The sequence below is a fragment of the Pelophylax lessonae genome (genome assembly GCF_965119305.1).
Source record: "Pelophylax lessonae genome assembly, chromosome: 1".
In the NCBI taxonomy this organism is placed as follows: domain Eukaryota; kingdom Metazoa; phylum Chordata; class Amphibia; order Anura; family Ranidae; genus Pelophylax; species Pelophylax lessonae.
This window is the reverse complement of record NC_138768.1, coordinates 311167066-311190417: the sequence shown is the minus strand read 5'-3', so window position 1 is coordinate 311190417 and position 23352 is coordinate 311167066. Positions and strand designations below refer to the sequence as shown.

Below are 23352 nucleotides of genomic sequence, written 5' to 3'. Positions count from 1 at the left end.
TAAAAAAATGTGAAAAATATTGTTATTTTTGCAAAATTGATGCTCTTTTTTTGTTTATAGCGCATGATCAAAAAATCGCACAGGTGATCAAATACCACCAAAAGAAAGCTCTGTTTGTGGGGAAAAAAAAGGACGTCAAATTCGTTTAGATACAGCGTCACACGACCGCGCAATTGTCCGTTAAATTCATGCAGTGCCGAATTGCAAAATAGGCCCTGGTCAGGAAGGGGGTAAAATCTTCCGGGGCTTAAGTGGTTAAAGGCCGCGGTGTGACAAGTCTTCATGTAACCTTGCCCTGGGAAATCTCTATGTGTGTGCCAGTCAGGCAGGACAGATGAAAAGAGTCAGTCAGGCGGACTGGGATGAGTGGCAGCCAGTTGGGCTAGCATTCTGCAGGCAGGTGGAGCTAGGATCAATGGTCATAGGAATGAGAAGGAGAGATTTTATGCTGTTCACTCCATTCATTCTACTGTTGTCAAGGGACTGAGAGTTGCTGCCTTTAATGGCACTTTTCCACTGCAAGTACCGGCTCAGCTCTACTCGGCCCTGCTTGGCCCTGCTTGGACTGGTTTGCTTTTCCACTGCTGGTACCGCATGGTACGGTGTTGGAACGGTACGGTACGGTATGGTTTGCTTTTCCACTAAAGTAGTACTAAAGTTAAGTGGGTGGGATAACAACGGGGTGGGTGGGATTCTCTGACCAATCAGTGGCTAGTAGTGACTGCATGCAAAGGAGTGTGGGATATGGTAACGGGTATGGTACCTCTTGGAACCACAATTGAGGTGGTACTGTTTTAGAGAGCCGTACCGTTCGGTTCCATGCAGTGGAAAAGCGCCGCCGTACCATACCGAACCGTTCCTACACCATACCATGCGGTACCAGCAGTGGAAAAGCACAAAAGCGAGCCGAACCGTTCGGTTCCATGCAGTGGAAAAGCGCCTTAATAGGCCTTTGCTGATCTAGCAATATACTGCTAGCTCCACCATGAGTGAGCAGCAGTGGCATAGCGTGGGGGGTGCAGGGGGGGCCGGGCGCAACATTTGGGGGGGCGCATCCCACGCCAGTGTCACTCTAGCAAACTTTAAAAATTCTTCCTAGCGTGTCACTTCAGCCGCCGCCATCTTCAGGCTAAACGATGGCCGGTCGGCGCCCTGTGATTGGGCCAACATTGTCATGTGCGGCAGCGGGGCTGGCCAGTGGCAGAGCCCCGTCTCGCTTCTGGAGCCCGCCTCGCCGTCTTCTAAGTCAGCCCTGCATGTGCCTCCGTCCCGCCTCCTCTAAGCTCTCACAATCCTCCTCGACCCGCCCCGTGTAAGGGCTCGATGACGCAGTGGTGTCCTCTGTGTAATGGGCAGTGTAGTGTAGTGGGCAGTGTAGTGGTCAGGTAGGAATCAGGTAGGTCATTGTAAGGGTCAGTGTCGTGGACAGGTAGGTCAGTGTAGTGGTCAGTACAGGAATCAGGTATGTTAGCGTAGTGGACTGGTAGGTCAGTATAGGAATCAGGCTGGTCAGTACTATTGTAGGAAGGGACTCGGGGAGTACTAAAAGTCCGCAGGTTAGGGGGCGCAAATTACTTGCCTTGCCCCGGGCGCTGACAACCCACGCTACGCCACTGGTGAGCAGGAGATGCTGTACAAAGGAATCAAGGAAGCAAGTTTGTGCAGAAGGAATGAAGAAGATCTGTGTGAATAGGGAGGAAGTTGTCCCTTGTTCTGTGTTTGGACATTTTCAAGTTGGGCATCCCATAATTTCCCTACCCCATCATTATCATTCCCTAGAAAAAAAAAAAAAAAACAAGCCAAGGACTAATTTTCTGTGTGGGAATGAATGAAGGAATTGCTTAGTTACTGGATGTGCAGCAGTGGGGAAGCCTAACACAGCAGCTCATGTAAGGGATGTGCTACATATAGAAGCATGGTATAGTTCGCTCCTGGAATGTGATTGGTTTGAAAATGTTAAGATTTACTCTAACATTCCAGCACTAGATACTAATTACCATTTGCTCTACCCAGAGTGCCAATTATTAAATCAGACCCAAATTATCCCCTCAGATGATTTCAGGAGTGTAACAGTAAAAGGTCTAAGTGTAACGGAACTACCTGAAAGCCTAAAGACTGCAAATAAGACTTAGCAAACACAATTCTCCATCATAACATTTTTAGACACCCACAGGAAGCCCCTTTTTAATCCTAAAGCAGGCCATAGATTATGCAAAATTACTTGATTCCCCAATCAACAGTGTTGATGGAGGAATCCCTCTCATAGCACTATTGATTAGCACAATGATTAGTGCTGCAGGCTATAGGCACTAATCATACCCAGGAAAAACCCAACAGGCTGGTTGTACGCAAGTCGATTGATGGATTGACTTTTGTACAACCAGGGTGCCCATACGTGGATGGAAATTCGCCCGGTCTTTGCTGAACTGGCCGAATTTCAATTCATGTATGGCCGGCTTAAAATCACAGTTGTTATTGTTATTGTTACAGTTGTTAACAATAGCTAACATCTGAAAAACAGCCAACTCAAGTTTTACAATAAATAAAATTCGCAATGGTTAATGGACAGCTTATTGCCATTTTATGCAATTTACACAACAATTTTTTGATCAAACTTCAAAGACAACCTTTACAGAGGAAGTGTTGACAGATTTCTTGGTATAATGCATCAGAACTTGGGTCATTCAGTCCTTCTAATTTATTTAGCCTATTTTCTGTAGTCGTTTTATTTGAATTTTTTTTGTTATTCATATAATAGGATTTATGCTGGACCTTAATATTCTATATATTCCATTAAATTGGTAGTAAATTAATATGTTCTTGTTGTTTGGTTGTTTGCCGAATTACATGTTTAGTGGCTTGGTGGTTAGAACATCTCCTTTGCAGCACTGAAGTCCCTGGTTGAAATCTTAGTCATGAAGTGTGGATGTTCTCCCTGTACTTGTGTGGGCTTCCTACCACACTCCTAAAATATGTAGGTAGGTTATTTGGCTTCTTTCCAAATTGGTATGTGAGTGTATGTGAGATAGGAACCTTGGGGCTCCGTTCACATACTGGCGTATCGGCGCCCGACGAATCGCGGTAGAACTGCGCAGTTCTTGTACTTTTTTTGGGCGACAGGCGCCCCACGATTCTGTTTGCGCTATTTTACCGCAATTCGTCCGGCGACAATCGCGGCAAAATCACGCCACATTTGGGGTGCCTATGCAAGTCACGGGAATCGCAACGGGCATCCCGTGATTTGCAATGATTCAGGATCATGGGCAGAAGCGCGTCAATTCTGCCCACGATCCGATATACCAGTATATGTAAAAACCTGTAATACCTAAACAAACAATAATAAACAAAATCTAAGTGACATTAGGCTCAATTCACAAAGCTAACCCAGCAGCTTTTGTTTCAGGTTAGTCAGTTTCAGGTATGAAATATAAAAGTTACAGCCACACGGCTAAAGATAAAAAAAAAAAAGAAAGTACCAAAACTGGTGAATTTTGTGATCTAAGCTTATTGCATTCTCTAAGCTTACCACTAGAGTGCACCAATGTTCTGGCTGCAAAACTATTGATTGCTGCTCTGCCTCTTCTGCTTTCTGTGTTCCTGTGGAGATCAGCACTAATTACTTTACAAGCATTCTCAGGAGGAGGAACCCAACAATATTCAAGCATCACTGCAAACTACTTTACACTGTCCTTTGTTATCTTCCAGGATAAAGCAGTTGGAATTCTGGGTTCTTACAAGAATATTTGTACCACGTGCCACTCTGTGCCCGTGGCCAGGACACTAGCCCATGACAGGCTGCCGGAGCCGTTCTCTGACATGGATGGGGCAGCTGTGGGAGTACGAGACCCCCAAAGTGATTGTGGTGAAGAACCGTCATCTTGGCACCATCTACAGATTGCTACAGCTTCTAATCATTGTCTACTTTGCATGGTAAGTGACAGTGCATGAGACTGCAATAGAACTTAAGAATACACCAAATAATGGCAAAGGATGCATTTAGCGATAAAAAAAGTGTATGACTGGATCATGCAATAATTCATATTAGATAGTGGGAAAGAAACAATTTTTCACAAAATGAGATCAAGCTAAATTATATGTAGTAGTGCATTATTACTTGGCATTGAGCTGTGCTCATTTATTGACAGGTATGTGTTTGTGGTCCAGAAAGGGTATCAGGCACGGGAGACTGGCCCAGAAAGTGCTGTCATCACCAAGGTCAAAGGGGTTTCCATATCCAAAGCCCCTAGGGGAGTCAAGAGGATCTGGGATGTAGCGGAGTATGTGAAACCTCCCGAGGTAAGATGCATCTAAGAGCATTGGCATTTACCACCTAGCCGTGGACTTACTATTTCACAATAGCAGCAAGAAACAGTTGAAAAAGCTTTAGCCTATAAAGAAAGAACTTTTCCTCCAAGTAGGCTTGGCTAGGTAGCACCAGCCTTAGTCATGGAGGTGCCTACAGATATATAAACATTCTCTGACCTGATACTAAATAGCCAAGTCGAGCAATTGTTTTCTAATGCCCAAAGGAACCTATGTAATGCCAGTCCATGGGAAAATGACTAGGGTATCATGAACACAGTTGCACAGGGGCAGTACAGCATGCAGAGTCTGTGCAATTACTTATGGAATCCGCAGCAACTCATTGAGATACATTGGAAGACGTGGTTGTCTACCGAGGATTGCGTAAAGCACCTGAACACACTGATGTATATGCTGAATGTAGATAGTGCGTGTCTGGAGCATATATCCATGCATGTACTTTACGCAACCCCCAGTGCACAACCGTGCGTATTCTAATCTAAAGCATCTCAAAGTGTGACTGTAAACTGTGACTGTGGGGTCTGGGAGAGTAATTGTGCAGGCTCTGCATGTTGAATGCCCCCTGTATGTCTGTGTGCATGAGCCCTTTATGATATAAACAAAAAACTTTAGTGAATTATTTTTGCTGCTACTTTTTTTCTTATGGAAATAAAAAATGTGTACTTTTTATATCAAACATTCACTAGTTTATTCTCTGCGCATTTGTAATGGTTCCATAGCTTACAGAGTTTGTTATATCTATGTTGAAACATGAACCAATTAAGCTGTGGTTATGGTAAAACAAAATTGTGCTGGTAAAGACAATAGGGTTGATTTACTAAAGGAGCACAGCATGTGAATTTTCACCTCACTTTATTTACTAAGCTAGATGAATATTCTGTGTCTGCGTGGTTTCTCCGGGTACCCTGGTTTCCTCCCACACTCCAAAGATGTGCTGGTAGGTTAATTGGCTCATGTCTATATTTGCCCTAGTATGTATGAATATGAGATAGAGATTTTAGATTGCATGCTCCTTCAGGGCAGGGACTGGTGGGAATGTACAATATATATGTATTAGCACTGCGTAGATTGACAGTAATAAATACCTGTAATAAAATATGCACTTTGCAAAATAAACATGCTCTATTGCTTTAGCAAATCACCCAATCATGCTGAAAAAAAAAAAATATATATATACAGCTTTACAGTAAATGTTAGTATAAAAATCAGTGTACCTAGGAATTATACTTCTCAAGAACCTTGTTATAGTTCCAAGAAAGTTTTTTATTGCCATTTTTATTTGCTTTTTGTAAACAGCTATGCCCTTAGAGTCGGTTCACACTGAGGCGACACGACTCTGTACTACTTCAGGGGCGACTTGTGCATTACCATGCACCATGACTTCGGAGCGACTTGCAGGGACTTCACATAACGGAAGTCTATGCAAGTCGCTCCAAGGTCGCCCCGAAGTAGCACCGGACCCTTTTTCTAAGTCGGAGCGACTTGTGTCTCTCCTATTAGAACGGGTCCTGCAGCGGTCAATGGACTGCAAGGGAGCGCGACTTGTCAGGCTGACAAGTCGCGGCAGTGTGGACCGGCTCTTAAGAACATAAAACTTGAATATCTACAGGTATAGGTAACATACCAAGAATATATTCTTTCTTCCTCACTCATTATTAGCTTATCTATGTGTCACACCTTATGACATTATGATACGGTATGAAACTGAATTATGTGACATTATAACCAAATGTGCACTGCAACACCCTCAAATCTTATTTCACAGTATTAAAATAGGAATATTTTGTTTGCATATATTTCAGCAAATATTAAATTGACTAACCAAACTATTTTTTTTTAATGTGCACATTGCATGACTTTAAAGAAGCATGATATAGTGCTACGTATAGTAGCTGGAGCAGAGTGAGAAACTTGGACTCATTTTTGACCTCCAAAGCATAAAATATAAAGCTTTGTTCTAGTTCCCTAGCGGTCCTTATATAAAGATGTCATAGATCTTGATAGTACAAGAGGAAAATGGGTTGTACAGCTCACTAGTACTTACAAACTTAGAACAAATCATTTTGTGTTGACTGATCCTGTGAAAAATACATACTACTAAGGAAAACTGCTTATATAACTGCTTATATTTTTTGTTACAATTCATTTTTTCTTTTTGATTTAGGGTGGTAGCATCTTTACCATCATAACTAGGACAGAAAGCACCAAACTTCAGACTCTGGGAACCTGCCCTGAGGTATGAGAGCTACTGGTGGCTGTGATGGCACCGCTTATACTGTAGGTTCAGATTGTCTTTATTGAAAATAGCAAAATGTAGAATAACAAGAGTAAAGTTGGTTCTAGAAGAAAGAAAATACAAATTTTACAAATGTTATGTCAAAATAGCAATAATTATGTCAATGTGAAGAGAACAATGGAAGACAGACAAGAAATGGAAGAGGGCAGGGATGGGCATCCAAAGGGTAACTATAAATGGAGCTGCATATGGTATAAACAAGCAGGCATTTTATAGTAGTGATAAAATATTCAGTAGTTGTTGATAAAAGCAACACAAAGATTATGCAACAATTACATTTAAAAAAAAGACAATTTCAGAAGATAGGCACATTATACCACAATTTTAAATGCATCTGATTTTCTAGATTTGAAACAGCAGCACTCATTTTTAATGAATGGTATTTGATTCAATCATTTCCTCCATCCTTAAGTGGTTTCGAGCATTTTGGTTAGTGAGTAATGGTTTATTTTCAGAGTCTTGAGATTACGTAACTGACTACTCTAAGGTATGATCTGAGAGACCCCTTTTCTGGCGAAGGTAAGGGAACCTGGAATTATTGATAACATTTAAGGTTCTGGAGAACCAGATGTATCCTATTCATGCACCTTTTTGTACAAATGCGGTCTTTTTATGCATCGGATGTGCATCGGATGATCCTTGTCATTAACAGTGCACCAGAAGGTGCCAGAGACATTAGAAAAATGTCATGGAGGCAGGAGGGACACATTAAGATAAGATGAAGTTGAGTGGATGAGGATACAAATGAGCACAATGGCGACTTTTTTCACAGGGTTGTCTTTGCTAAAAATAGGAATGATATTGCATTTAATTGCCTGAGCATTTGATGTGCAGTAAATTCAAATGTTATCCAGAGTATCTGACATCATTGTTGCAACTCAAAGTTTAATTGTGGGAGCGAACATTTTTATGTATTTTTTTTTTACAAATTATAGGATGTAAATTTACACACACTCTATACTTATTTATTTTTATACTGTTTTTATTTTCTTCATAGGAAGTCTAGAACCAATCAGTGGTAGTCAGGATCTTCTAATAGCAATCAACCAGTGATAAGGCCCCTTTCACACATATGGTCCGTTCAGTTCATCAGTTCAGTCACGTCAAAATGTATCAGTTTTCCATCTGTTTTTCATCAGTTTTTCATCCGTTTTTCGTCAGTTGTTATCTGTTTTTCATCCATTGTCAACTGTTTTCATCCGTTTTCATCCGCTGTCATCCGTTTTCATCCGTTGTCATCCGTTGTCATCCATTTTTCGTACAATCCGTTTTTTTGACGGATGAAAAAAAGGGCATTTATCCGTTCAAAAAAACGGACATTGACGGAAGCGGATGAAAACTGATGTTAACTGATGATCATCCGTTGTCATCCGTTTTTACATAGAGATACATTGATGTCCGTTTTTCATCCGTCAACGGATTGGATGAAAAACGGACAAACGGACAGCATGTGTGAAAGGGGCCTAACTCACTATAGCAATGATCTACTGCTGCAAGGAGAGTCAGCGCAGCAGCAGCTCTGCCTGATCCCTTTTATAACAGAAATGCCATGATGCACTACACCCCCAATGTAAACACAATGCAGAAGCGCTTACATTCTCTTCTACAACATGTTTCTAAGGTGCAATATGTAGAAGTAGTAGAAGCCCTGGAGCTGATCATTTTCATCAGTTTTAGAACAGTGCTAGGACAGATAGCCACTTTCCTTTTCCTTATAACATCACCTGGAACTCAAGTGGTTAAGAAGGGGTGAGGCATGAAGATAGAGCCTCTTCCACCTATGTAGCATACACATGTCAAACCTATCCTCCTCACATTACATAAACCAATGCTATCCTACATTATGGAGTAGCAAGCAATGAAATTGTGGGCTTACCTCTTTCCCTTCTCGAAAAACACACATTTTGGTAGACATATGAAATTGTCTGAGTTCCTGTATAATGAAATCCCCATTGAGAGTTTCCACATGAGCACAACAGCAAATACTACACCTAAAGCCTGTTCACACAACAATGTGCATGGCAACGCACCTTGAGTCATTCCGAATGGCACCCCAACTCCTCTTTCCACAGTTAGAGACACATAAACACGTTACAGTGTGTTGCCCATAAATAGTGCATGCGCTAGAGAATTTGACAGCTCATTGCACCACAACACACATTATTATGTTGCCACAAGTTACGCTATACTGCGGTGCATGTACTGTGCTGCACCATAACACACATTATTATGTTGCCAAAAGTTATGCTATACTGCGGTGCATGTACTGCGCTGCACCACAACACACATTATTATGTTGCCACAAGTTACACTATATTACGGTGCATGTATTGTGCTGCACCACAACACACATTATTATGTTGCCACAAGTTACGCTAAACTGTCAGAAAGTGTGTTGGTGTGCTAATTAGATAAAACTATATTACATAGATAGGGTAGACATGCTTCTGCTCACTTCTCAATTCTAAGCTTTGCTGAGAGCTTTGATAGGCCAGGCAGCCTTTAACGAATTGTGCCCTCCCCTGTGCTTTCTGTTTGTACTTGCCTTGCTTCTCACTTGAAGCAGAACTTAAAGTGGATGTAAGGGCTGAAGGTTTTTTTACCTTCATGCTTTCTATGCATGGAGGTAAAAAATCTTCTGTGTGCTGCTCCCCCCACAACCCCCCTAATATTCACCTGAGTTCTCTTTTGATCTCGCAATGTGCATGGAAGCCTCGGCTGTCCTGGGTTTCTCTCTCCTCATTGGCTGAGATACAGCAGCAGGAGCCATTTGCTCCCACTGCTGTCAATCAAATCCAGTGAGCGAATGAGAAGAGAGCTGAGGGCAGCGCCAAGCTGCAGCTCTATATGTCTTATGTATGTATAGAGTGGGGCTCTGGAGTGAGCATGGACTTGTGCCCCCATAGCAAGTGGCTTGCTATTGGGAGCACTGGTCAAGGGAGTCCTAGGAGCCTTGAGCACCTCAGCGAGGGACCCGGGAAGAAGAGGATCGTGCCGCTCTGTGCAAAACCATTGCACTGAGAAGGTAAGTATGACATGTTTGTTATTTAATGAAAAATTATACTTAAATACCACTTTAACTGCATCTACAAACTGAAAATTTAATACATTTTTATTATTCAGAGCCAACTCACCCATCTGTCAATGTCTCCATGCTTTACTTTATTAAGAAATAATTTTGAAAAATCCACATCCCCCATTCTCCCAATTTCTAGCTGTGGCATAAGGATTACAAATAGTTAATGTCATTTAAATGAGTTTAGTTCTGCTTTAAATTTTAAGTGTTAACTCTAATGTCAGATAGCTTTAACTTGTACACAGTTACTAGTTTGTATGCATTGGTTGTCATGCTCCATAGTTCTGTGATTTACTGTCACCCATACATCTAGCCACGCCCATATAGCTTTTGAAGACAAACTTGTGATAACTTTGTAGCCCCTGGATAGATCTGTCTTTATCTGTCCCACCTCTTCTTCCCACTTCATTTCTTGCCAATGAGACATGTTTACTTCTCCGATACTTCAAACTCTTTGTGTCACCTAATACTAGGAGGTAGAGAGGTTCTACATGTGGGCTCAGCAGTTTAGTACAGTCTCCTAATTAGGCCATAAACCTCAGTGGACTGTTGGATGCATGGGCTTGATTCAACTTTCCTCAGGCAACAGAAGCTTTTGGCACTTCCCTATATATGAATGGTTTCATCATGCATGGATACATTAATAATTGTTGGCAAAAAGAAAGGTACATAAAGTACATAGGTAGTGTACAGGTTTCACTGTGTAAACTCCTACATTTGTCTACATTACCATTCTTTTACTGTATCTTACAGTTTGGGACTTCTTTACTAGATATATATATGGCAAGTGACTGGTGAGGGGTTTGTGATTGAGGATAGGACTTTTCAGGATGAAACGATTGCAGGCAGCAGGGGTGTCCAAACTTTAACCTTCCTGGGCCACATCAGAGGAAGAGGACTTGTCTTGGGCCACACATAAAATACACTAACAATAAGGATAGCTGATGAGCAGAAAAGGTGATAAAGGTATTCTGAGTAATAAAACTTCATTTTTTAAAATATTTTTTATTATGAAAGTAAAAGAGGGCAATATAAAATTTGATTTTTTCACATACTTCATTCATTTCATTCTAAGGTAGCAGCACACCCCAATTTTTTGAATCAGCGCACTTTTCTTTTACATTTTGATAAACTAACGCCTCAATATCTGGTTCAGTTGATGTAGTAGCAATCCTTAATGAACTCTCAAGGTGCTCATGAGATATTTTGGTTCTTATTTTGCCCTTTTGTAAAATGGTGAGGTAATTGGCGCTGCCTAGAGCCCATTCACACTAGCGCGACTTGTGAGGCAACTTGTGTTGCCCCAGGTAGCTTGACATAACAAAAGCAATGTTAATCAATCAGTGCCGTCTTAATTGGCACTACTGAAGTTGCTCCGACTTCAGAAAAGGGTCCTGTACTACTTTGAAGCGACCTGTGATCCGACTGTCCCATATACTTCAATGGGAGTTGCCTCCTTATCTTAATTGACACGACTTGTTATCAGACTTTTCAGGAAGAAGAAAGAGATTAGCCAGGCATTCCCCACAGACAAAGTCGCCTGTCTCTTCAAAGTAGTGCACAAGTCTCTTCCAAGTCTCTTCCAAGTCTCTTCCAAGTCTCTTCCAAGTCTCTAAACAAGTCTCTTCAAGTCACGGGGCAACTTTCTGGTAGTGGTAGTGTGAACCAGCAAAGGTGTCTAAAATTCGGGTAAATCAATAGCTCATGTACAGAAAAAACATTTCATATATATATATATATATATAAATACATATAAATATAAGGTGCAATATAAACACTGTGTCATACAAAAAATATATATTCTATAAATACAATAAATGTAAAAATATAAATATAAAGTGGGATAGTGCAAATACCAGTGCGCATACCACCAGACTATATCTGCAGCTATATATATATACACGTGTAAAAAAATAATGTGTTTGGCCAGTGAATATTGGCCGGTGAGCCCTCAATTATCCAAGTAAGAAAGTGATTGGTCTTCCAATCTAAATAAATGACTGATAATTATATCAGAAAAGAAACTAAGAGCATGCGATTGGTGCAGTGAAAACCCAACTGAGTACTAAAGTGCAATGTGATATATATGATCCAAAGAATAATTATAAATAAATAATAATACAGTGCTGTTAGTGCAAGTGATTCAAGTAAAAAATTATCAGGTCCAGTGAAGGGAACTCTTAAGGTGTCAGCATACCAAGACATTTTGGACAATTTCATGCTCCCAACTTTGTCGGAAAAGTATGGGAATGGCCCCTTCCTGTTCTGACATGACGTGAATTTTTTATGAAATTTATTGGAGAGTTATATGTGTTGATTTACTGATTTCTAGCAGGATTTTTGCATAGATATCTATACTGTTTTATATTTTTTTATTGTTGCTAAGATATGTAATTTGCAGTATCTTTTTTGCAACGCACTCAGCGCTTTTTGAAAATATTGGTTTGCACATTGATAGATGTTGTTTTTGGAGGGGAGGGGGATTAATAATTTAAGCACACATTGCACTCTAGTACTTTATTTTTTCCTTTAACAGCACTGTCTTTTTTAAAAATTTAACATCCCTTATCGATATATATATATATATATATATATATATATATATATATATATATATATATATATATTGTTTGGATAGCTGCTGTTTCCTATTTTTGGCTGAAATCTACAAACCATGACGCAGTTCAAATATTCTCTTTACTATGGATTTAATTTGGATTCCGGCTTTATTTTTAGTCTTCCTCATTTGTACAGCCTACTCCCCTCAGAAGAAATTGACCACTTTCATGCTTTTGCACACTGGAACCTTTTCACAGCGTGTACTAGAAGTTGTTCCATCCTCATTAGCTCCTGGCACAGCAGCATCCAGATCCTCCTACCCAGCATGGCTGTCACGCCAGTTGATTTTATTGGACTGCAGTAATGTGGGTCATTACAACCCTTTGTTGGACATTGAGTTTGCCTACAACAAGCGGTCTGCATTCAAATGTTCACCCCTTCAGATTAGTACAAGTCCCTACCAACCCCTCCAATGGACCACTGCTACTCCTAGAGTGCTAGAGACCCATTGATGGTGTCACTGGGTCTAAAATATGATATATCTTGAAAGCACAACTATATGCATAAAATAAATCATTTATTAGGTTGTCTGGGGGGTAACTGGGCAAATTGGCAAGTGATACAATATTATTTTTATCTCTTCTCTAAATGAAACTCTTTCCCTATCTGTTTATTGTATTTCAGAGTAAGTCTGTAGTTGATGCCAGATGTGTCACTGCTGATGACTGCAAAAGTGGGGACATGCATGTACTGGGCCATGGTAAGAGGCCAGAAGCGTGGTCATTTTTTTTATCTTTACAGCCTGAAGTTTAATGACTAACAATACCTAAATATATGGGAATTGTAGGCAGTAAGCTTGTGAATTTGAGAATGGGAATGAATCATTATGCCCAGCAGCAAAGGATTAGTCTTCCCTATGGGGACTCCAACACTTTCTGGTGATATGTTATCCAAAAGGTCCACATAATGTTAGAGAGAGGATTTACGTATATTTTAAATTGGGAAAAGTTCTTGTCCTCTATTCTGTTATTAGAAATACTTTGTATATAAATTCACTAATGAGCCTAAAATACAAATAGGAAAGTTTTTCCTTTTACTGCCTAATGTGTATGTTAAAGTGCCTGAAAAAAGTGGAGTGGTCACCACTCCATTTACTAGATAAAATTAGTCAGTAATTCACAATTATCAGCCATGACATTTCATCTAGGATACTTGAATTATATGCAGTAGATGTTTAAAAGCTATGAAAGTGTATCTATGCACATTTAAATATTTATACATTTTTAACAGTAAATTCGTTTTAAATCAAGCTCTCGCAAATCTCTGTAGCTGCATGTACAGTGAAGTAGTTCATCCTCAAACATCACAAAAGAGACTCTAAAACCAGGTTTTAGTCAGTTTCTTATAAGGGCTCATGCACTCTGGAACAGTGGGATGTACACCACAAAAAACAGTCATATGTCTTTTTCCCCTGGAGTCACAGATATTGTGTACAGCTGCCTTTACAAATCAATGACAGAATGCGGCTGTGTGCTGGTGAAAACAGCCCCAAGCATATACATGCATACAAGTGGGAATCAACACCACTAGATGCAGACCGTCTGTGTCCAGGGCTATACATATGTACATCCCATGTGCATGAGCCCATACCTAAAGAACCTACTGTTTGTTTATTAGAAAGGCTGGCAGGCTGACAAGACTATTCTGCTTGAGGAAGCAAGGAGAGATTTTAAATGTAAAGCATCTTTTACATACTTTAAGAACGAGGTGCTCCACAGTGCATGCTGCTACAAGGTTGCAGTTATTAAGGGCTTGTTTTAAAGCACTTTTTCTTATGATTAGGAACATTTAAACACTTTAATGCTCATAGTCTGGGCCCAGGTACTGGCTCATAGTCTAGGCCCAGGTAGTGAAGAGAATACTTCACTATTCTCTTATACAAAAATCATGGCATGAGAACCACTTAGGACCCATAATAGTGTTAAGACACTACTAACTTTGAAGATGCAGAGGTACAGAATTATGAAACTGTGAATGAAATTGCAAAGAAGGGGAAATATAAGCTGGGAAGTGTGTGAGTCTGAATGACAGGCAAGAAAAAAAGGAAAAAGAAAATAATTTTTGATGAAGAAACACGTCAAAAACGTATCAAAAACAAGTAATAGTAAAAATAATCAGTCATAGTCAATAAAATTGTTTAGATAGTGATACTTAAATATTGGTGTTGCAGGGTCAATAACCCAAGGCCTATAGGGTTATCTCTGTAACTGATCCCACTGATTTCAGCTTTGTCCTTTGGTAGGTATACAGACTGGACGATGTGTAAATTCTACACGTGGATCATTGAAGACCTGTGAAATCTTTGCATGGTGCCCACTAGAAGATGAATCTGTGACAAGGTTAGTAATAATTCCTAACTCATTGTTAAACCACCACTTTATCAGTGGAGAGACTACAACCAAAATGTACCATGCAGGATTGTGATGGACAGCGGTGCATACCATGCATGATCATAACAGATTGAGATATCAGAAACAATAACTATGCCACATATGACTGCCTACACACTGAATGAAGACATTTTAGCTTTAAATATATGCAATGATGCGCTGATGAACACAAAATAGATAGGAAAAATAGTGATATAGATTTTTTTTAGTTTCGATTATAGGTAGAATTAAATAATATCTGAACCCAAAGCCAAAAATGTATTATAATGTAGCTTGGTTCTTGGTGTGATGGCTTTTTCTGCTTTATTTTATCTAGTAATCCTAAAAAGAACATACTTCCTGTCTATGAAGGCATATAAAAATGTCACCCTAGGCTGCTGTCCTAATATGGACTAGAAGCATGACTGTATCTCTTCATTTCCATTACATGGGGATAGGGCAAGTGATAGTTTACGGGAAGATAGGTAGGAAGGAAGATATTCTGAAGTGCACTGCATTTCTGGCAAGATCAACAGGTAGTTTTCAAATTAGTTGTAAGACAGCCATCACATCTAAAAATGTAGAGCACCAATTATAAAAACCTGTGCAACCAAGGTGTTTCTGTGGAGCTTTTTTTGCCTTTTTCTGCATGTGTTTTTTTTTTTTTTTTTAAACAGTGCACATGAACAAATATTAGTTCTGTACATCTTTGAAAAAAGTACCATATGCTACATTCTCATCACCATGGATTGAATTTTAGTTGTAATTTATCCTAAGGTTGGCCATTGGTGGGGAGATAATGAGGTGGTGGGACATTGGGTCCGTAGGTCAGTATCCCAAGTGGATATGGAAGTTGTGTTTTAATTATAGGCAGCTAGTGTACCATGACCGTAAACTTGATCCATGAAGTAATATTTGCAAAAAAATAGAGGGTAGTGCCACTGGAACTTTATAGCCCAGAATAATTTTATTAGTCGTAGTTCTTTAAATATAACTATTTATTGTAGGGGTTAAAAAGTCCCTTCATCTGGGCTTTATTATAATTTATTACAGCCCTAATTAGGGGGGAATATGAACCTGGTTGTGTTATCTTCTCTATTTTTTTGAAAATTGTTGGGCACAGATTTATTTGCCTTTCTTTAACCACTTAAGCCCCGGAAGATTTTACCCCCATTCCGACCAGGGGGTATTTTGCGATTCGGCACTGCGTGAATTTAACGCACAATTGCGCGGTCGTGCGACGCTGTACCTAAACGAATTTGACGTCCTTTTTTTCCCACAAACAGAGCTTTCTTTTGGTGGTATTTGATCACCTGTACGATTTTTTGATCACGCGCTATAAACAAAAAAAGAGCGTCAATTTTGCAAAAATAGCAATATTTTTCACATTTTTTTATATGAAATTCCCCCCAAAAAAAATGTAAAAATCAAAATTTTTAAAAATTTTCGGCCAATTTGTTTTATGCTACCTATGTTTGGTAAAAAAAATCGCAAAAAGCGTATTTTGATTGGTTTGCGCAAAAGTTATTGCGTTTACTAACAAAGGGAAAGATTTTTGTCATTTTTGTTGTTTTTTTTTTTAACGCGTAATGGCGGCGATCTGCGATTTTTTTTGCGGTACTGCGACATTGCGGCGGAGAGATCGGACCCTTGACTGACATTTTTGACACTTTTGGGGTTACCAGTGACATTTCTACAGTAATCAGTGCTATACATATGCACTGTTACTGTAAAAATACACTGGTAGTGAAGGGGTTAACTTTATTTGGAAGGGAGGGGCTGTGTGTGTCCCTAGGGGCGTGGTTTCTACTGTGATTGGCTGTGGCTCTAGCTGTAAGGACACTGATCAACGGATCTACATACCAGATCCGTTTTATCAGTGTCTTTGCAGCGAGGAGAATGACAGGCAGTTTGTTTACACAAGCTGCCTGACATTCTCCCTCTCCCCCGCCGATCGCCGAGTGACCGGCGGACATCGGGTCCGCTGGTCACACGCGCGGGGGGGTCCGTGACCACGCGGGAGTGGGAGCGCGCCCCCGGGGGCACGCGCTCGCTCCCTAGACCCTCACAAGCAAGCAACGTAGCCCTACGTTAGTTTGCCTGTGAGGGGCTGACCGCCGACGTAGATAGTCGTGCGGCGGTCGGCAAGTGGTTAAATGCACTGCACTTAATTGTGGAAACTGGAAGATTGCATGATTTTTTTGTGTATAATAAAAATCTTCTTCACTGGTTGCCAGACTCAGTATGACCCCATAGGGCCCAAGCCATCTCAGGTTGTCAAATCAATTTGGACTGATTAGGACTGTCTAGGGACAGCCTAGGCTTAACATAGACTAAAGGCCTGTACACACGCACCGATTGTTGGCCGTAAATTTTCGGCCAACGTCCGATCGGCCGATTGTCGGCTTGTTAGTATGATGCTTCCGACAACTGACTGCGACTTTTCGGCCGAACAAAATCTGGTGTGCAGGCTATAACATTTTTGTTGGCCGTCAGCAGAACGGCAGATTGTTCCTCAGTCAGTACAGATTTCGGCCGACAAAAATGTGATGATCAAGACTGGGCATGCTCAGAGAAGAAAAAACACAGAAAAGTAGACCAGAACATGACATCACTTCTGCAGTTGGTTGTTGTTGGCCGACAAAATTCGTGTGCAGTCTAGAGCACATTTCAACCAACACAACAACACTAGACAAAAGACGGCCGATCGGTCGGCCAACAATCGGTGCGTGTGTACGGGGCTTTAAGGGCCATACACACTATAAGATTTTCTGAAGACTTTTTCCTTCAGATTTACCTTTTCTATGTAGTGACGGGGCCTGCCAGATTGCATACAAATTGAAAGTGTTTAGGTTTGACCTCATATTATATGGTTTTGGTAAATCTAAAGGAAAAAGTCTTCAGAAAATCTTATAGTGTGTATGGCCCATTAGAGTAACATAGAGTTATCATTCAAGAATTATGTAACACATGATTGAAGACTACTTTGTGTTAACTTAAAAATATTTTATTCACCCAATATATATTTTTGTAAAGTATGCAAAACTACAAATTATGGAAGTATGGCCTAGCCAACAAATAAATGTAATCAAGTAAAGTTTGCAGAAAAACAAAATAAGCACTTCCAAAATGTTTGGTAATCCTCTTTAAGAGTGGTCTTAGCCCCCATTCACATCGGGATGATTTGACATGTGATTTGACATGTCAAATCGCATACCAAATTGCAGCCTATTGCCCTCAACGGCACCGTGTAAATCTTTGCAACGCCGACTTTGCGGTGCCGCACCAATTCCCAGAAGTACTTTCTGCACTACTTTTGGCGACTTTGGGGGCAATTTCAATAGATATCTGTGCAGGAACCCGCACAGATGTCTCTCAAATTGCCCCCGTACTCGCACTGACACGCGGGTTTCAGTTCAGCTGAACTCACATGATTTCAAACCCACCTTCAGTGTGAACCTAGGCTAAGGCTTGACTTTGCTTAGCAATGGGAAGTTATATAATAAAGTAAAATATGTCCTGCATTTTGGACACCAGGAGCCTAATTGGGAAGTAAAATACTAACTAGCAAATAACATTTGAACAACAAACAAATAGAAAAGATCATAGAACAGGTATTAAATCTCTTTTAAAGTGTATGTCTCATCCTAACAAAGAGCGTCTCTTATTTGCTCTATTTTAGTCTTCTAAATAAACCGTTGAAAGTGTTTTGTTATATCTGTTTGATAGGTGTAGAAATACCTGTTGATTTTGCCAGATATATTGTGAGTTGATAACCTCAGCCATGTGTGGTCTGCCTTTGCACAAGCAGGAGTTATGGAGATGAAGTGGGAGAAGATGAAGACAGGCCTGTGATCTTTGTAATTCATCAGAAATTAAGTAGGGAGGACTGACACCACATGGTTAAGAATTTAGAGCTGTGTTGTCTGTCAAAATTGAGAGGGGGGGGGGGCAGGGCTGCTGTTAGAAAGCATGGCTCCCCATATAGTCTTCGACCGCCCCCCTCCCGAAATTTTTTAAATAATATTTAGACTAAAAATACACTAACACCATTATTACTGGACACAAACACAACATAATTCCTGCTAAATCTAAAAGCTAAAACTTTATTTAGTGGTAATATAAGCTGTGTGTGTGAACGAGGTTTTGGGGCTCATTCACAGGGGCTGTGTGGCCTGTACAGTGTGAATCAGTGGTTTGTTTATATGGCTGGAGCCACCTGAAGCTATGGTCAGGCAGCCTATGTTAAACTATGGGTTACAGGTGTGTGGGTGCATGTGTATGGCCCTAAACAAAGACAGTGTGCAATTTAGGGCCACTCCTTCACAACTACCCACCTGTCAAATTAGGACCTGTGGCTGAGTTCATACAACCACTGCATCCTCTTAGAGTACTAGGCGGCTCCAGCTGCGCGAACAATCCACTCATTCACACGAACAGAGTACATGGATAAATGAGTCCTTAGGGCTCATTCACACATGAGTTTGGGGGTGGTAAAAACCCATGGTTGAGCTGCACTTTTCCTACCTCCCAATTGCTATCCCCTTTAGCAATGCAGACAGTGGTTAGGGGTGGACACATGCCACAGCTGCGATGCTGTGCAGAAATTATACCCCTGTCAAACAAGACCCATTCAAGTAAATAACTCTGTTCTGCAAGAGCCCTGCAACTGCATGCAAAGCATGTGATTGCGATATGCTAGTGCAGGATTTAAGCAGGGGGTGAGGAGGCAATATGCCTCCTTATCACCTGTCAAATGCTCTCTGAAGAGCGATCCAAATGCTGACAGCTCTTCAGATAGCCAAGTACATGTGAATAGCCTTTCATTTTTTTTTCTTAATTATATTGTAGAATTGTAATTTTTTAATGTTTTTTTTTTTTTTTTCTAGAATTGTATATTGTATTTATTATTATTATTATTAGGTGCCTTCTGTGTGTGTTTCCCACACTGTGCTGGAAAGTGCCATTGTATTGTTAACGGCACCCCACACGCACTGCCAGATCGCATAGTACTGTGGAGTGTTTTTAGGAGTAGCACATGTACTAAGTTTTCTGTGTTCTGGTGTGATTTACAGCCCATTGAAATGAATTGGCTCCAAAATTACACCTCATGGGAATGCTCAGGATAACAAAGCTTTATCTCCCCCCCCCCCCTCAGTATAAATCTCCCCTCAAAAGTAATATTCCCCATAAAGATTCCCCTCCACTGCCCCAAATCCCCACCCAGTACAGATTTTTCCCTGCAGTCCTAAACTCCCCTCAGCACAGACCCCCCTCCCAGCTTTATCTCAGCACAGACCCTCCAGTAGGGACCAGGGAGGGCATAGGAAAATATTAAACAAATGATAAAATGTAGAAGCAGCTCAAGCTCTCCTACCCTTCCTTGTAGCCTAACTTTACTAAAGCTAGCCACCAAATCAGTGCACTTCAGCCAGCTACAAGTGGCTGAGCAGACTCGGTGCCCCTCTGTTATCGGCAGACCTTGTGCCCCTCTGTGGTTGGCAGACCGTGTGCCCCTTTGTGATTGGCAGACCTTGTGCCCTTCTGTGATAGGCAGACCTTGTGCCCCATTGTGATTGGCAGACCTTGTGCCCCTCTGTGATTGTTAGACCTTGTGCCCCTTTGTGATAGGCAGACTTTGTGCCCCACTGTGATTGGCAGAGTGTGTGTCCCTCCATGATAGACAGAAGGTGTAAAAATAAAAGCAAAGTGAAGTAGAAGCAGACCCCCCCCCCTGTGCTCTGTGTTTTGTGTAACCAGTCAGTAGGTCAGGACCTGCAGCCAGTTAGGGGGAATGACACTATCCTGTGATTGCTTTAGGGACTCGCACTTGTTTGTAGTCCAAGGTCTCTGCATACACTCAACACCAAGGGCCCTATCACACTGGGCGGAGACGTTTGAGGGAATCCGCTTGCTCAGTGGGGATTGATCCGCTGATCCCTGCTGAGCAGGTGGATGAAAGGTCCGTTTCCACTCACTGTGCAAAGAGACAGAGCTGTCAGAATCCCGCTCTGCTCTATGGGAAGATCAGATGAACGGACCGCCTGTCCCTTTTCATCCGATCCCATCCTAACCGATCCTCCAGACGGATGGAAAATAGGGTTTCCATCTGTCTGGATTTGACGGACAGGATTGGATCGGATAGCGGCGGGTGTCAGCAAAAATGTCACCACTGACATCCACTGCTCGATAGGGGTGAATGGAGGGTCCAATCAGGTCCACCTGAAAAACTGACAGGCGAACCTGATCGGAAAGTCTATGTGAAAAGGCCCGAACAGAGCAGATTCACTGAAAGATGGGATCCATGTTCAGATCTTTTATGTGGATCGGTTCATTTTGAACTACTCATTGAAATGAACTGACTCCTTAATCGATTATTCGGTTCACTTACTCAGTCTGCTGACAAGCAAGTGAACTTAAGCTTTGATTTTGACTCAACCTTATTATGATCTGAATCAGAACCAGAGATGTATAGTAACTAAGTAGAACTACTTCACTACTGTACTTAAGTACCGAAAGGCGGTATCTGTACTTTCCTGGAGTAGAATTTTTTCCTCCTACTTCCACTTTTACTTCACTACATTTTTTCAATGATTTCAATACTTCTACTCCGATATTTTTTTTTGTGCTGCATAGTTACTCGTTACAATTATAAAAATTACCACTGCCAGAACAGTAGATGGCAGGTTTCATGAAGCTCAAAACATGTGTATTATCAGCGCATACGAAAATAAATGCTACTGTATGTATAAATAAAAGCTGCATTTGAAATAATAAAAAACAATATGATGTTCAAACTTTTGACTTCTTTCTTTAATAACTACATAACACAGTACTTGTACTTTTACTTTCAGTACTTGAGTAGCAATTTACTACTGGTACTTTTACTTTCAGTACTTGAGTAGCAAAATTTTTTAAAAAACTACTTGCAATACTTAAGTACAAAAAATGTTGAATACTTTAGTACTTCTACTCAAGTCACTTTTTGATCGAGCACTTGTACTTTTACTCAAGTATGGGTTTCGAGTACTTTATACAACTCTGATCAGAAGACTCTGATTCACAGAAGATTGGCAGATCCTTGTTAAGTAAAAAAAAAAAAAAAAACAAATCAAAAAGTGATAAAAAAGAAATAATAAAATACAGTAAAAAGGAAAACCATCCCCACGACCCTGATATCTGCATGTGAAAAAATGTGCATAGGGCATGCATGTGTACATAAACGATGATTGCTTCACACGTTAGGTGTCGCCACAAACATCAGAGTGAGAGCGATAATTTTAGAAACATAATTCATGGTTAATTTTAAACTGATGTCCTGTATAGACTTTTAAATTGTCACTTATTGAGTATTTAACCCTTTCCTTTTTTGATCAGTATAATCAGAGTTATCATCAGTCGGATCATAGGGTTCTGTGTTATAACTATTACAAAGTGTCCCATAAGGGTTTATTAACTGTTTTAATAAAAAATAAAAAAAATCGCTTTTTAAAACAAAGGGTTAAAGAATTAATCTGAATGGGATCTGCTCTCATCCAGACTCTGCGTCCCCACTGCCTTTAAGGCTCTGTTCACACCATGGCGATCCAGAACGTGGGCGGAATGGCCGCAACTCTGCCCGTAAATTCCAAATAGCCGCAAAATGTGGGGCGCGCTTGCAATCCCCGTTACTTTTTCTAGAACTTCTTTTGGGTGACAGGCATCCCATGATTCTGTTTGTGCGATTTTGCAGCAATTCATCGGGTGACAATTGCAGGAAAATTGCGTTGCGATTGGGTTGCCATTGAAGGTAACAGGGATCGCAGTCATGTCTTGCATTTTGGGACAATTCAGGATTGTGGGCAGAATTGCGCCGATTCCGCCTGTGCTCCGGAATACCATGGTGTAAATGGAGCCTACAGCTGTATGCAGGGCCGTCGCGTCAAGGCAGGCAAACCAAGCAATTGCTTGGGGCCCCGAGCTGGCCTGGGGCCCCAAGACCCGACACAGACTGACATTATCATCCAGGGCTCGAGTTCGGCTGCGGGAACGTAGGGGAACGCAGAGGAACGATGACGTCGGTTCCTGAACTCTTTCCATAGCAGGAATGCAGTTCCCATTACCTCCTGTAGGGGGCCCGGCCGGCAGCTGTGTTTCACAGAGCATCCAAAGTGTGCGTGCAGGCACTTTTTTTTTTTTTTGCTTCTGAAGTTCTGCCTGTTTGCCAAGTTCCCTGCTGCTCCCATGTGGTCTGACTGACCAATGACCATATATCCTGGGCCCCAAGGATATATCTGTGTCACAGGGAGCAGAGGCTGTCAGCAGACAGCAGCTTCTTCACTGACTGTCTCGTGTCTCCTTCAGCAAGTAAGTGCTGAGCTGAGGAGAGGGAAGGCTCAGGCTCTGGGGAAATCAGCAGCAGCCAAAAGCCACCAAAGCACAGAGGGACAGACAGTATGAGGAAAGTGGGGACCAGCAAGTCTGCAGTGAATGTTGCTTAAATAAGGTATTGTAATTTTCACAAAAAAAAAACAGCTTCTTTCTTCACCTATGCCATGCCTCTGTTGCACATGATTAATGATACAGCAGCTAAATGTGATCATTATCATCATGTTAATCACAGTGCAGGTGCATTGAACCACAGCATCTGTATTGTGTGATTATTATCATGATGATAATGATGATGATCA

General features: G+C 41.0%; 1 protein-coding gene across 1 annotated transcript in view; it reads left to right on the top strand.

Annotated features, from left to right (window-relative positions):
• Positions 1-3787: 3787 nt before the first annotated feature.
• The window catches only part of P2RX2 (purinergic receptor P2X 2), a gene marked incomplete at its 5' end in the record, with an annotated part of 84382 nt that continues 64817 nt past the window's right edge, over positions 3788-23352 (top strand). Inside the window, 5 exons of the mRNA XM_082243079.1 lie at positions 3788-3930; positions 4146-4296; positions 6488-6559; positions 12939-13014; positions 14557-14653. Of these exons, the coding sequence (XP_082099205.1) occupies positions 3788-3930; positions 4146-4296; positions 6488-6559; positions 12939-13014; positions 14557-14653 (539 nt within the window). The remainder of the gene's footprint in view (positions 3931-4145; positions 4297-6487; positions 6560-12938; positions 13015-14556; positions 14654-23352) is intronic.